The sequence below is a fragment of the Hippopotamus amphibius genome, chromosome 8 (assembly GCF_030028045.1).
Source record: "Hippopotamus amphibius kiboko isolate mHipAmp2 chromosome 8, mHipAmp2.hap2, whole genome shotgun sequence".
NCBI lineage: Eukaryota > Metazoa > Chordata > Mammalia > Artiodactyla > Hippopotamidae > Hippopotamus > Hippopotamus amphibius.
This window is the reverse complement of record NC_080193.1, coordinates 143,368,505-143,384,531: the sequence shown is the minus strand read 5'-3', so window position 1 is coordinate 143,384,531 and position 16,027 is coordinate 143,368,505. Positions and strand designations below refer to the sequence as shown.

Below are 16,027 nucleotides of genomic sequence, written 5' to 3'. Positions count from 1 at the left end.
ACCCAGTTGGAAAAGTAGCAGACAATTTTTCTAAGATCCAAAAATACGAAGATTACAGCAAGTCACTGATTCTCAGCTTTGCTGATGGGACTTTATTTGGAAGCAGAAAAATAAAGCAAATGTGATGCTTAATTTGGACCTTTTGAATAAAACCGCTCAATATGAATACAGTTGTAAGACGGAGCTTTTGCTTTTCCTTGTTCACTGGTCAGTCCTCTTCAGCCCAGGAGATCTACTGAGTCAGCAGTTAAGCCTGGACACAGGTAGGCTACACGGCCAGACATACCTGGGTTTAAATTCCAGCGCTCTCGCTGACTAGCTATGTGACCTAGGACACGAGACGGATCCTCTGTTAGCCCTGGTTTCTCCCTGTGTGGGGATGAGGAGTGGCACTGCACCACACAATGAGACAGGAATGCTGCGTGACCAACACAAGGCCTGGCCCCCAGGGACCACTCACAGGACAGCTATCACTGTCACCTCTGCGACCATCCTCAGTGATGCAGAGTTTCATCCTGGCTACGCACTGAGCCAAGACGGTTTCAAAGGCATTGTCCCACTCCAAGAGAGGTGGGGCTTTCATTGTGAGAGAAGTTTTTTAAAGTAACATTTTATACGGAATGAAGACTTCCAACATGTTATCTAATACAGGCCATGTAAATCTGCTATGGAAAAAGAGCTTAAGTCTTACCAGAATCCCACTGGACACTAGAAAGCTCCTTGGAAAGTCTATGCTAGGGCCGTTCTGGGGGCATTCCAGGCAATAACATCTCAGACAACCCCTGAGAGAAAATTCACGGACTGGGTCAGCGAGGACTAGGCAAACGGGAACAGGTGGAGTTTTGTGATGAAACTTCTGTATGTCTTTGCTATTTAAATGGAATTCAGCTTTTAAAAAATTTTCTCCTTTTTAAAAGTTACAACAGCAAGCGCTTCCATAACCCATAATTTCATAAATTATGCACAATCATTTCCATCCTAATTCCTACATCTTAGGGTGAACGTTTTTGGTAAAGAAGAAAGCAGTAAAGATATTCGCAAAAAATTAACCATCCACAGTTCCTCTCTAAAAGGAATCTTAACATTTTTACCTATTACATCCCATCTGCTATATATATATATATATATGATTATCATAGCAAAACGTACAGATGAGTCTGTTACTTATTTTCATGGAAAGGTCTACTAAATGTTTTACTAGAACTATAAATAATATAGTAACTTGATAGTTATTTTCTTTAAGTAGTTGCATGCTATTTTGCCATCTTGGTAACCACAATTTAGACAATTCTAATATTAGACATTAAGATTGTTGGGCTTCCTAGGTGGCACAGTGGTTAAGAATCCGCCTGCCAATGTAGAGGTCACGGGTTCGATCCCAGCTCCAGGAAGATCCCACATGCCGCGGAGCAACTAAGCCCGTGTGCCAAAAAAAAAAAAAAAAAGATTGTTTTACATTCTGTTTTGGATTTGCTATAATTTGCATGCAAGTGTATGTGTATATATATGGACATATATATTTTAAGTTATAATAAATAACTTTATACATGTATATTTTTTGCTTCCATACAATTCATTTCTCAAGATAAGTTTATAGGACTTGAACTGCTGAGTCACAGTATATAAACATACTTATAGTTATTACTCTAGATCACCATTTTGCTTTCTAAATAGGCTGTACCAGCTTGCCATAACGATCAGCTAATTCAAAATTTTCACTGAATTATGGAGTAAGAGTTTAAAAAATGTTACATTACATATATTAAAAAATAATAAAATAAAAAATAATAAAATTGTTAAGTTAGTCTACAGCACTGATTTTAGAGACATAGCAATTCAGTCCCAGAGAGACTCAGTCACTCGCTTAAGGTTGCAAAACTGATTAATGGCCAGGTCTTCTGGTTCCTTCTTCAGGGTCCTCACTGAATCATATTATCCTCAGTTTCTCCCTGGCCTCGGAATGTTCTCTTCAGCTAGGACACCAGCCATACGTCAACACAGAAGGGCAAAGGAAAGGTATGAGGGGATCAGAAAATATTCAAGAGGATAGATGTAGGTCGAAGGAGAAAAGAAAGATACAATAAGGAGTAGCCTTGAAGGGCAATTTCCTCGGTTCATGCCAGATAATTTCCATTCCAGGAAGTGCATTTACCTATTTGCAAGCATCAAAGCTTGTCCACGACAAAGCATCTCACTGGACTAGGAGGTGGCAGCACAATACTTAAAAGCTTCAAGTCAATGGACTGTAGGAGACTTGGGCATTCACAATTCTCAACAGAGTACCCTCTAAATCAGTACTAATTAGTGGTACGCCTTACATTTTCAAAGTACTATGTAGCTTCACAGCACTCCTACATACAAGCTGAGGAAGCCGGGGCAAGTATCATCTTCCCATTTCACAGATGAGAAAAATGAGGTTTCAGAGAGCAAAGGTCCCAATGAGCACAACTGGCAGGAGTCACATCTCCCATAGCGATATGACTTCTACTGATATTTCTTAGGTAGGTAAATTTACTAATAAAAAGTTAAAATACTTCTTGAACTGCTAGATTTTTGAAACTTGTTTTCTAATTCTTTTTTTTTTTTTTTAAACCAATCTAGAAATTTTAAAGACCATAAGACTGGCTGCGATTTTTGCCTCAGACAAGTCAATGCATCCTTTTAAAATTATTTCTTTTTTTCTGAAATGAGAAATTTGAGATAGTTGATCTTTAGGGTCCCTTCCCAATGTCCACCATATTCTATATCATGAGCACTTTTATTTTTTTAAACAAAACTACTTGATGGGGCCATTTTCTTAGGTAAGACTCAACGTCAAGCCTCCTTAAATAAGTGATGGGTTCCGAGCAATTTCAAAAATTTTAAAGTAACACAAAGAACAACACTTTAAATGGACACATGTTCTAACAACTGGACAATTTTTATTTTCATTATCAAAACAGGCAAAAGGATGCCAATGTTGTCTCCATTTCAGAAAGACTCTAAGCAAACCGACAAGGAAAAGGGAACGCTTTGAGGCATGACACCAGAGGAACATTCTGGCTTTCTTTGTGGAACTCTGAAAAGCACACCCAATGAATAATGAAAAGTTATACCACAATTCAGGTCAGAATCAGAAAGTTTAAGGGAACAGGCAAAGTGCTCAGTAGGCCAGGGTACTTTTCACCCGTGGGTTTTCACCCCTAGTGAGTTATAAAGTCAACATAATAGGTGGTAATTTGCATATTTTTAAAATGTAATAAAATAAATTACAGTAAGTTGTCAGAGTACATCACAGAACACAGCACAGTGGGAAGTTTGGGCTAGTTATTAAGATACTGTGGACACACTTGAGCTGGCTCCGAGGAGCTGGTCCCTTGCTGAGGGAGGCACTAGACGGAGACAGGAAGACTGCAAGAGGAAGATAGGATGTGCTCCTTTCTGTTCTGCTTCCTGTTCTTGCCACCACTCCCCACCTGACCCTCCAGCAGGGCTCTGCCCCCCGGCAGTGGCAGTTCATCCCACTGGCAGCAGCTGTTTGCACTTTTTCCTCATTCGCAGAACCAGTGTCCTTGTGGTTTCTGAGACATACCAGCTGGTCAGTGTTTTCTCCCCAGAGGTCTTATCCAGCTCCATGGCTCCTCCTTCAAGCATCTAGGTTCTGATAACGCCAGTCTCCTCCTATAAGCTCCCATCCTCAGAGCCATAGCTTCTTCCATGGAGGTACAGCCTCCATGCTACCTCAGTGCAGCGCAGATCAAAGTGTTGTGAACGCCAGTCCTTGAAGTGTTTGTAACTGTTTCATCAGAACGTCAATGAACTACATGGCTAACTAAGCACGCGGCTCAGTTCAGCTGACTTTTCTTCAGAGGTAGACTTTCTCAAAAAGGAAGCAGTGAGTTGATTTACATTCAAGTCAAGCTCCTTATCTCACGGCAGATTGACAGCAAAAAGCAGGTCGATTACTCTCAGTAACATAGTCTTAGTGGCTCCCTCTCGGTTAATCATTCTTTACATTATAGTCACTGCAAGAATCACTCCTGTGGTTTCTGTCTCCTAATGGGGACCCTGATTGATACAGACGTTAGGTATAGATATATTTTGAGTAATCTTTAATTATACACATGCATGTGTACAAAATCGTGATATTAAACACACCATATGGCCAAAAAAGTTGGAAACATATTACCCTAACATGTAGATTACATAGAAAAAAATATTTACCCAAGTCCCAGTTGCACATATATCTAACGCCCTTCCTGTGACACTACATTTTTAAAAAATAAGCAAAGGAACTCAAAGAAAAGTATCCAAAGAACTCACTCAATATAAACTTCCACCTACAAATGAGAAAAAAAGGTAACAGTAAATGAGAGATAAGTTACTCTATTTTTAAAGACTTGATATATGGTTCTTTTCAAGACCTAGAAAAATGTGTTAATTTGTATGAGTACATTGTATGCCGGCACTTCAGAGCACCTCAAGTAATTCTGGGTCTTCTTTTATGAAAGCACTTGTCTCTGCTCATCATACTTATGGGGCAAAAAGTCACTTGTGTCGGCGATTACAGGAGCAGACTATTGAGACAGGCTTATATCGTTCAACTATTTAAATACTTCCTACTAACCCAACAATGACTTTACTTAGTAGTTCACTAACACGTCTGTAAGGTCAATGCCTTCTAGGGTCTACGTCCATCATCAGAGTTTCTGCTGTCTGTAAAGGGGGCTTGGAGGTGAGAAAGAAAAGACAGCAAATAACATTTGCACACCTAAGCGTTCGCCCCTCACCATAAATAAGCCTCATCCTCTTATCTGCCGTCATGATTTCATATAAATGAACATACACACACACACATTTCTTTACAGGGCATCTGAAAATATGGGGCCAATTACTTCATCCTTTATTATAGAACGACTCATAGGGTGACCACATAATTTATGACCCAAACTGGGTCAAGTACAGGAGGGAGGTAAGTGCCTGGGACCCTGAGACCACTCACGTGGGAAGTCAGCCTGTGTCTTGCTCCAAAGATACTTTCACAAATCAACTACAGGAACCATGACCCAATGGAGGGGAAATCAGTGCATAGTAAATAAAGCAATAAAAAGTATAACAGGTAAATATTCCTCTATGCTTCTAGGCACCTTGCATATGAAAACCATCTCTACGTCACATAGGGTCTTATGCCATGATACATCCTTTCTTCAGAAAAGCTGGCACATTTTAGGCAGGACATGGAAGCAACCTAAATGCCCATCAACAAATGAATGGATAAAGAAGATGTGGCATATATATACAATGGAATATTACTCAGGTATAAAAAGGGATGAGATGGAGCTATATGTTATGAGGTGGACAGACCTAAAGTCTGTCATACAGAGTGAAGTAAGTCAGAAAGAGAAAGACAAATATTGTATGCTAACTCACATATATGGAATCTAAAAATGGTACTGATGAACTCAGTGACAAGAACAAGGATGCAGATGCAGAGAATGGACTGGAGAACTCGAGGTTTGGGAGGGGGCGGGGGGTGAAGGGGAAGCTGAGAGGAAGTGAGAGAGTAGTACAGACATATATATACTACCAACTGTAAAATAGATAGCCAGTGGGAAGTTGTTGTATAACAAAGGGAGTTCCACTCGAGGATGGAAGATGCCTTAGAGGACTGGCAGGGGGAGGATGGATGGGACTCAAGGGAGGGTAGGGGGGGAGTCGAGGGAGGGAGGGGGGGAGTTGAGGGTGGGAGGGAATACGGGAATATGTGTATAAAAACAGATGACTGAACTTGGTGTACCCCCCCCCCCAAAAATAATAAATAAATAAATAAAATTAAAAAAAAAAATTAAGTGCACGTGGCAACCATGAGAATGTGCCCCGTAGATGTTGGACTGCTGGGAGCGTGGCTGCCTCAGAGCCCCGCTGCTGTGCAGGAAAATCCACAGCTGTACGTGCACGAAGGCCCTGCTCCCCGCAGGCTGCTGCCAACCCATGACCGAGCACAGCAGGAGTCTACGGCAAGCCCGTGCCCGGGAGACTCAGGTCTCCTCTGATGGTCACCTGCGGCTCCTGGACCGCCAAGCAGCCTCACTGAATTTTCCCTGCAAAGGCACAGCAAGCAGTCTTAGAGCCTCACCCACACGGGCCTGCCTGCCCTCGCTCCCACACTCATGGTCAGACATACCTTGTGGTCTGAAGGCTCTTGCAGCCTCCCAGCCAACTCCCTTCCCATGTGCGCTCACAGACATTTCCCCTAATCAATTTCTTGCACAGTTAATCTCTTCTTGGTGTCTGCTTCTCTGGGGACCCAGACGAAGGCAGCACAAGGGTGTACTGACATAAACCTAGTTTATATGTATTTAAAAACTATCAACTGCCTTATTTCTCATTACAAAGAATATTTGTAAAGTGAGGGCACTTAAATCAGTCATATATACACACTTAAAAGCTATGATGACTTGGTAAATGCAGGGAAATATGTATATTCTCCCCACAGGATTAAGCCAATTCAAACGGAAAAGGGTAACAGCATTTAATAAAATTTAAGTATTCAGCCTGAATGTATTTGAATATAGTAGAGAAACTCAAGCTATTCTTATATTAGAAATTGATACCTCATAGCCTCATCTATCAAATAAGGTATTTAGATGATAGGCATGATAACTTTTACATCTAAAATTCAATAGTTTTCAAAGTTATTTATTAATTGATGTGTTCGTTTCTCATTTTTTAAGATTCTCTGTCCATTATCATGGGTGCATGGTACTTTGCATTTGGTAAATATCTCTTTAATGGAATCACAGGATTTCAGAAGAAAGGGTACATAAAATTACTTAATAGATGAGACATATTGGATGAGACATATCAGAGTCATTGGACCTAAAAGCAGAAGAGGACTTCCCTGGTGGCACAGTGGTTAAGAATCCGCCTGCCAGTGCAGGGGACACGGGTTCGATCCCTGGTCCGGGAAGATCCCACGTGCCAGGGAACAACTAAGCCCGTGTGCCACAACTACTGAGCCTGAGCTCTAGAGCCCCTGTACTCCGCAACAAGAGAAGCCACCGCAATGTGAAGTCCACGCACCACAATAGAGTAGCCCCGGCGCACCACAACTAGAGAAAGCCCGCATGCAACAACCAAGACCCAAAGCAGGCAAAAATAATTAAAAATAAATAAATAAAATTTAAAAATTAAAAAAAAAAGCAGAAGAAAATTGGACAGTGTGAGCTGCCCAGGGATTTTTCAACAGCACGTGTTATAAGCCACATTTTGGATGCTGGAAATAAGAAGCAGCTGTGGCCTCTCACCTTTTAAAATTGGTCCACTATTCTGGTATTTTTATTTGAAAACATTTAGGGTATTGTGAAAACTGGAATTACCTTATTTTGATTATTTCTGATGAGGCCTCCATAATAATTTTTTTTTCCTCTTGGTGAGATGGGCAAATATATTGTCCATTCCAACAAGTTAATAGAAACATATTTTAAATATCCACTAAAGTAAGTATCTGAAGTTCTAGAAACAGAAACAACGACTACATTAGATCAAGTTTGCTAACATAACCAAAGAAGGAAGTCACTTGAAAATCACGTGGAGGTGAAGGCAGGCTGGTAAAGAGGGGAACGTTCTAGAATAAGAGACGGCAGTGTGTGTTTCACTTCAGATTCAGCCCTTTCATAGACTCACCCGTGGAATGCCACCTACCCTTTCTGGATTTCTGCTTCCTCAGCTGTGCAATCAGAGTTGGACAAGATAGCGTATGAAGTCCTTCACAGTTCGCTCACATGGATTCTACATACACTTTTCACATTATGACTGAACACTAAACTGTATAGCTCATCCAAAACTGAGTGCTTCTTAGGGAGCATCACCGGAAGAAACCCCAAATACAAGTTAATCCAACAAAAAGAACAACCTCTAGTTCTCTTTTCATTTTTAAGCATGTGTTATACCTAGAGGCAGCTGAAAGGAAACTTACAGTTTAAGGATCAACAATTTCCAAGCAAACATTCTCGACAAGCCCTCTTACTGCCTTCCACAGAGCCCCTGGGGACGGGGGGATGGAAACTACTCTCATTCCATTCAGTCTGTGTAGGGACAGAATGAAGCAGAGCTAAGTGTCAAAGTGTTTCCTGTTCTGACGACAGATGACCAGGCTTGCTGAATGAGAGCTTTTAAAAGAGACCACATCCTGCAGATCCAGGGAAAAGGGCAAAAAGGGTGCTCCTGGCTCTCACATCTCTCCTTGCTCACCATCAAAGACCTTCAGCAACAGAACCTGACATGAATTCCAAACCTTGACCTCAGTTAGCAACTCGATATTCCCATGAAGCCCAGCTCTCCCAGGTCAGCTGAAACTCCATGCAAAGTTATTTCCTCTTCCAAGGTAGTAAAAGCTGGAAGCATAAAAGCTCTACAGTCATTCTTTCCATTCTTTTCCCCTAGATAAGTAAATTTGAAAACTAAAACAGTAACGTTCGAAAATAAGCACTTTCCACCACATTTATTTACCCCAGTTGAGAATGTCTTCATACTTAGAAAGCTTACAGAGTAAAGTTCATGCTTTTAAATCTGTTCAAATGGCCTCTGGGCCATATAGTCTTATTAAGTGAAAAGTAAGTGCAGTTACTAAAGGGAAAGACAACAAGTAAAAAGAATATTTCCTCTGGGAAAATATGATATTGGGAAACAACCATTATTTATAATAGTATTTGCCACAGGCAGACAATATCTTACAACGGAAAAATAAAAATATATTTGCAATTTTCATATCAATATTTACATGCCTTGCTAGTAAGTCATGCCACTTGGCACAATGCTCTAGTTTGGAAAAGATCTTTGTGCTAAATAAAGATAACACTGATATCACTTTAAAGGATAATACCATAAAGTACTTTAAAAAATAATTTCCCATTTTCTTCCAACTCACTATTGCACGACTGTGAGAACATAGGTCTTTGCTAGACTTGAAGTTAAGCAGCCTAACTTGTCAGTAGTGCCATTAGCATTGAAATAATGAAGAAAAAGACTATGACAGCCTCAGAGAATTGCTCTCATAGGTAAAGTTGCCTTGGTTCATGCAGAATAGCAAAGGGGAACAGAGTGTATGAGAGGAACTGAATTTTCCACTGGCAGCTGGTGTTACCCTGGTGGTAGCTTTGCAAGACACTAAATTCTAATTTCTACTGGAAAAGGCTACAGTGATAACACACAATGCCACAACTGATTTTTTCAAGTTGTGTGATGTGTGATATGGAAACTCTAACTTCTTTCCAAGCCTCAGATGGATTTTATAAGGTTCCTAATGCTCACAGGCAGCAAATAACCAACTAGAGTGGTCAGAGGACTTAGCAACATATATCACTGGAAAAACAAATTATTTTCAAAGTATTTTCGGCATATGCCTGAAAATTATTTACTACAAAGAGTAAACCACCAATATTTTTATAAGTCAAAGAAAGATGCACAAATAATTCTTAGCAAGTCTGTTATGATTGTTTAAAATACTGCTACCGTCACAACATAAAAAATGAAATATAGGTTTACAGTTAGATAAGAATTATATAAAGTAACTTGACAGATCCTACCTTTTTCAGGAACCGGACTCCATAGGTAAATATATAAAGGGCAAATGAAAATTTCCACCTGTGGAAAGTTTAAAAAAAATTCTATGATATTCAGTTTAAATATTTCACAACACATTCTGAAATACGTGAGTGAAAAAAGTCCATTAAATGAACCCCCCCACACACCTCTGCCCCAACCAGGGATTAAACTGAATGAACGATTTCAGTCATGGCTAAACATATACAAGTATGTGCATGGCACATGGAAAATATTTTAAATATTAATAATTGTATTCATAACCAATTTTCTTTCACTCAGTTATTGTGTTTGCCCATTCACTCATCTTCTCTTCCTCCAACATGTGAATTTCCTCTTATTCATCGCACATGAATGGATATATTTTAACAATATGAAGGTATATAAGACAGTTTTGAATTCTTTGCCTGTTTCAGATAGTAAGTGAATGACTAAACTGATGTTCATATTTGTTTTAAAAATAAAAGCTTTAATACTTTAAAATCAGGTAACTTTTTTTTTCGTATTTAACAAATTTTTATTGGCTTCTTTCTGGGGTAGTATCGCTAAAGGCACTTATTAGGAATCCAAATTATCCATCTGATGTACGACTGTTAACCTTACACCATCCCTACCTCCATGTCTAGCTGTTAGACGTTCATTTTTTTAATGAGTAAAAAAAATTTAAGTTCTCTTTCAACGTTAAATGAATTGAATGTTTAAGTCTTCTAAAATACAAGACTTTATATAAATATCAAGATTTTATATATATTTGTGGTTACTACATATATATATATGTGGTTACTACAGAAAACCTCTTACCTTAGTACTCAGTTCCCAATTTTATTTCTTTCATTTTCTGAGTGTGAATAGCTGTGTCTTTAAAAACTAGTTGATTTCACTTAATAGCATTCCTGAGGTCACACTGTACTGTTCGCAGTATTTTGGGTTACAAGTTGTAAAGGAACACAAAAGAGAGAGTGACTAGTTCATTTTAATTTGTTGGGAGGCAAACTGCCTTTTGTGTTTGCAAGCCATGTAGAAATTTCAAATAAGATTTTTTTTTTGCCCTTTGAGTCTATTTTTTTTAATTGAAGTATAGTAGATTTACAATGCCGTGTTAGTTTTAGGTGTACAGCACAGTGATTCAGTGACATACACACACACACACACACACACAGATATGCATATATATACATATACTCAGTAAGACCCAATGGTAGATACAAGTGTCCCTGAGTTTCATTCCTGGACCGACGGACTCTTCAAACATCCTGGAATTCAAGTCAGAACTAATATCTAGAGACGAGCTTTGAACTTCAGGGTTGAAAATCATCAACTAATAATTCATAAAACCTGAACTCAGGAAGGAACAAAAAGCAATGATTCTAAAACCTCTCACAAAAGCCCTCTTCTAAGTAAAAGCAGTACATGTACTACAGAATCAAAGTCAAGAGCTTAATTTTAATCCCATTTCCATTATCAATTTTTTGGTGATTGTTGGTGAGAGTGTCTGTGTGTTTCTTTCTGTTTGGATGTATAAATTCTAAATCGGAAGTTAAGACCAGGGATGGCTCCAAGGGTGTGTAACTTGTGCAATTACACAGGGTCCCATGCTTGTGTTGTTGTCACTATCTTGAAATTCTTAATAATGGTTGAACTGGGGCCCCGTATTTTATTTTGCTTGGGCCCTGCAAATTATACAGCTGGTTCTGGTCAAGACACATAGATTCTTCTAACTTTGAGCAAATCTATTAATATCCCTTGACCTCAGTTCCATGTCTATCATGGGAGAGTGGGTTTATATTACACTGTTTTTGAGAGTCACACGGTTTTGATATACTGATGGCCTAAGGATTTGGTGGAACAAGTAATTTCCACTTCTCTCTTGTCCCTCCCACTCTAACTGTATTAAACCAGCCCACTTTATGCACTGCAAGTCACTTTTCTGGCCCCTGAAGAAAACTGAACTTGCAACTCCCAGATTAAATGATTTACAACAGCTGTTTCAGCTCTAAGACACTCAGATCAGGCAGTTTTTAGGATCACAAAAAACTTTATGGAAGCCATTGGAATCCCTACAATCACTCATGGAACGACATTTTCTTTCATAAAATGACCCAGCTTTCATAAGACAGAGGTTGTACGATAGGAACACGAATGCCTCCATCATTTGAATAACAACTTGTGATGAATATCTATAAGGCAGAGTTCATTTCCACAAAATATCTACAGAAGCAAAATTTGCAAGCATTTTGCCACATTCAGAAAGTCCTTTTTTTATTTGTGTAGTTTCACATAAGTTATAGTTTTAAATGGTGTCTAGCTAACAGCCCCTGATACAGCCTCTCTCAACCTCCCATAAAAATATCTATAAAAAGAAAGGTAAATAAAGGTGCATGCAACCACAAAAAAGGAAGAAATGACCTTCAACCTATTGCACGAATCAGAGAATTTTACAGCAGAAAATAAAAGAATAAAATTTGATTTTAAAAAAATGTAATAGAGGCAATAAGAAACAAGCCATGGGTCTTAAAGGAAGTAGGAAACTCTTAGCATATCTCCCTGTCTCCACTTTCTGCCATCTGGTACAGAAATGCAAAAATCTGCATCAGTCAGAAACCTAGACAGCCCCCTGTTATGAATGATACTTTCTGAGGCAGCAGGAGAATACCCCTACCCGGTCAATTAGTGAATGTTTGAAAGATGAGTGAGAAAAAAAGGAAGTACTTAGCACCCTGGGAGTTTCAGTTATATAAAAGATGACTTAGGGGCAAGATGATCCATGATGATGTTGCATTCTGGAGGTTGGAGTTCTTATAATCTACATAAGTGACAGAGAACAAGGCACGGACATAGCTGCTCTGTATGAAGTTCTTCTGGTCCACTGAAAGTGGGCCAAGGCCAAAAAGAGGACTTTTACTAGCAAAGAGAGGACGGAGAGCGGGGCCAAGGTCAATCCACACATCTTCTCTATGAGCAGGTCTAGATGGATATGTCCAAATTCAGGAATGAAAAAACATCTAAATGTCAACACAGGTCTAGTAAGAAGTACCGCATAAATACGGAAAGAAAAGAGCGTTCTAAAGATCCAAAGAAAGAATCAGCTCCTAAAACTAACTCCCTAGAGGAGTTGGACATAATTTTTATAAAAGTATTTGGCATTAAGATATGTCTCCTAAAACTATGCCCCCTAAAAACAGAAATAGAAAGCCATAAATTAGTAAAAGACTACTGGGTAAGAAAAAAAGAGATTTTATGTGAAACAAAGAAGCAATAGAAGAATTCTAAACATGAAGTGACAAAATATTATCCACATTGTGGGGGGGAGGAATGTAGACACATTCTGCTTAAAATGAAACTGTGATGTAGAAGATAAACACCCTCATAGGGCTGGAGAAAAGAACCAATAGATGAAAGAAGACCCAAGATCTGGAGGATTAGAAAAACCAAGTTAATTATAGTTGCTTCTGAGAAAACACAAGTGAAGGACTTAAACAGAAGTAATAATCAAAGACACCACTGGGAAAAAGAAAACCTGACTAAAAAGAAGAAATAAGGACAAAATTGTATTCCGAAGAGTTATCAATTCAAAACCACATTCTGACAAAATTTGAATCCTAGGGGTTAAAAAAAGTCCTTCAATATCCATGCATGCAAACGAAAACAAGTCAACACACAAATCAAAGGAAAATACGTCACCATCAAGGGAACAAATGTCCAGTGGTCTTACATTCCCCTTTGCATCACTAAATTTACAGACGATTACAGAGAGGATTCCATCAAAGAAAGCTACTGCCAACCAAACTGCCTTTCATTTGAAAAAAAAATGTGAAAAATATTCTCACAAATTCAAAAGCTCTGAAAATACATTACTCCTTAACCATTACTAAAAAATTACTTTGGTCAATTCCAACCCACAGAGATACAAATAAAAATTAAGTATTCAAAAAGTACAATTTTAGAATAAAAGGGTTACTGTTAGCAACATAAATAACTGCCCTAAATTTCATTGCCCAATTAAATGCTATTGTTCTTAAGGGGCAATTTGATACAAAATATGTAACAACAATAATCAAGGAATGAATTCTCAGATTATATTAATGGAAGCAGGGATTGGATAAGGGAAGTATTAAATTTATTCTCACAGAGAAATTTTAAAAGACACTGTTGTCATGATAAGAGAAATATAGTTAAAGAATGTTTCTCTAAAAACAAAGAGGCACTACCAAATGTAAAATAGCTAGCTAGTGGGAAGCTGCTGAATAACATAGGGAGATCAACTCGATGGTGGGTGATGACTTAGAGGGCTGGGATAGGGAGGGTGGGAAGGAGTCTTGGGAGGGAGGGGATATGGGGATACATGTATAAATACAGCCGAGTCACTCTGCTGCACAGCAAAAACTGGCACAACAGTGTAAAGCAATTATATTCCAATAAAGAGCTTAAAACAATAAAGTAACTGGTGAACAAAAAAAACAAAAAAACTTAAAGATGCTACTCTCTCACTTCGTCCCAGCTTCTCCTTAAAAAACAAACATACACACACCTTAAAGAGGATGCTTGGTTAAAGACAGCAATACGAATGCATGAATTTACCTGTGTGCCTTTACGAATGTAGCACTAAGCAGGCAGAAGAGGGATTTTGTTAAGGAAAGCATAAACTCAAAAGGACACAGAAAACAGGAGTGAAGACAGCCACCCCATTTTGGAGCCTGGCTGGCAGAACCAGGAGCTGGGTCCTTAGCTGTGGGTGGAGGATGCTCAGAATCACCAGAGAAGCCCAGGAAGATTCCAGATGAGAAAGCAACCCTGCAAGGTGGGAACCTCTATTGGAAAGAGAGCCCTTAGGGATGAGCTTGCCCAAGTCCACACTGTTGCTAAGTGGCAAAACCAGGACACAAGCCTAGTGCAGCACTGACTCGAAAGCCCCCTCTCAGATCCCACATAATTAGCGTGCATTTCTCTGCCGAGACGTGTTCCACTACATTTGTTTGGCCATGGAAACATTTTATATCCATCAAGCCTGAAAATTAGGATGAAAAGCTAGTAAAAAAAAAACCTACAACCCATTGAATCTGGTTTATTGTCCTTATACAACAAGGCTGAAGGGGCTGTTTGCTAAAATCAAGACTAATAAAATGTGTCATAAAAGCAGGGAATCAGAGCGTTGAGGTCTTGTGTCTTACTGCCAGGTGTCACCCACATGGCCCTGGGGTCTTCATCTACAGAGGAGACAGAAGCAGGGAAAGACATCCTGAGCAGCCCCTTGAGCTCAACTCCGCACACCATCCTACAGAGAGGAGGGTAGCACCTGGGGCCATTTTCTTTGCAATATTTCTGGAGTGCTTGCTCTGTACTAGCAGCTGTTGTAAGCACTTTATAAGTAAGAGGAAAGTCATTTAGTGAAACTATTCCACACAACAAGGTAGGTCCTATTAACATTATCCCTAATTTCTTCCAGATGAGGAAATAAGCACAGAGAGGTTTAATGACTTGCCAAAGGTCACACAGCTAGTAAGGAAGAGCACTGGGACTGCAAACCAGGCAGCATGGCTTCAACATCCCAGCTCTGAACCATTAGGTTCCGCTGCCTCTTCCTGATTTTATACACCTGAAAATGGAAGACAATGTATTCAGGTGAAATGATGTTTCTAACCAAGGGGCCATTCACGGACGCCTCATGATGAGAACGGTCTCTGTCTGATGAATAGAAACTGGCTGCCTGCAAAACTGGAAATACGGAAGCACTGCACTGGGGATTCTTTTCAATACTAGAGCACTTAACACTGAGCTAGTCCGCTCAAGTCACCAATAATCATCCAGGGGCCCTTCTCCATCTTATCCACTCATCCTGTCCACGTACGCTATCCCTCCTTTGGGATTTATGTCAAATGCTAGTTACTCCACGAAGCCACTTTTTCGGAACGTTGCAACACTGAAAGTATTGTAATTCTCTGACGGTGTGTTTCTTACCTCCTTACCTCATCTTTGATTACAGCCACGAACCTCTGACTTGCTTGTGAGTTCCAAGTAGGTACGACAGAATCCTACTTATCTTTGTGTTTCTGACAGCAGAGTGTTTGGCGAGAAATAGCTACTAAACGGACATCTGAATTTTTATTAACGGTATGAGTCCTCCCCTTGACTTCTCTACTTTTAGGCTTATTTTAACTATAATAGTCCTTAATCAAATAATTTTATCAAGTATTTCCAGAAACTGTGCAAAATATGAATAAAGAAGGGAAAAAATACGCCAAATGCTGCGGATGCAATTTTTTCCATGACCAATATCCTAGGAATTTGAAATCAAAGAGAGTCAACTCTGGAATGGTATAAATAATAAAAAAAATACTGCTATTAAGTGCAAAACTAGGATACCTTTTTAGAACACGAAAATTAGCATATCATTCCTTTGATTCTGATTGAATTTATTAATTTTGAGACATTTCGCATTTTAGCTGTT

General features: G+C 39.2%; 1 protein-coding gene across 3 annotated transcripts in view; it reads right to left on the bottom strand.

Annotated features, from left to right (window-relative positions):
- Nucleotides 1-16,027, bottom strand: part of CERS6 (ceramide synthase 6) — a 308,139-nt gene that overhangs the window by 131,917 nt on the left and 160,195 nt on the right. For all 3 annotated transcript variants that reach the window (XM_057744992.1, XM_057744993.1, XM_057744994.1), the window contains exon 4: nucleotides 9,567-9,624. In XM_057744992.1, the coding sequence (XP_057600975.1) occupies nucleotides 9,567-9,624 (58 nt within the window). The remainder of the gene's footprint in view (nucleotides 1-9,566; nucleotides 9,625-16,027) is intronic.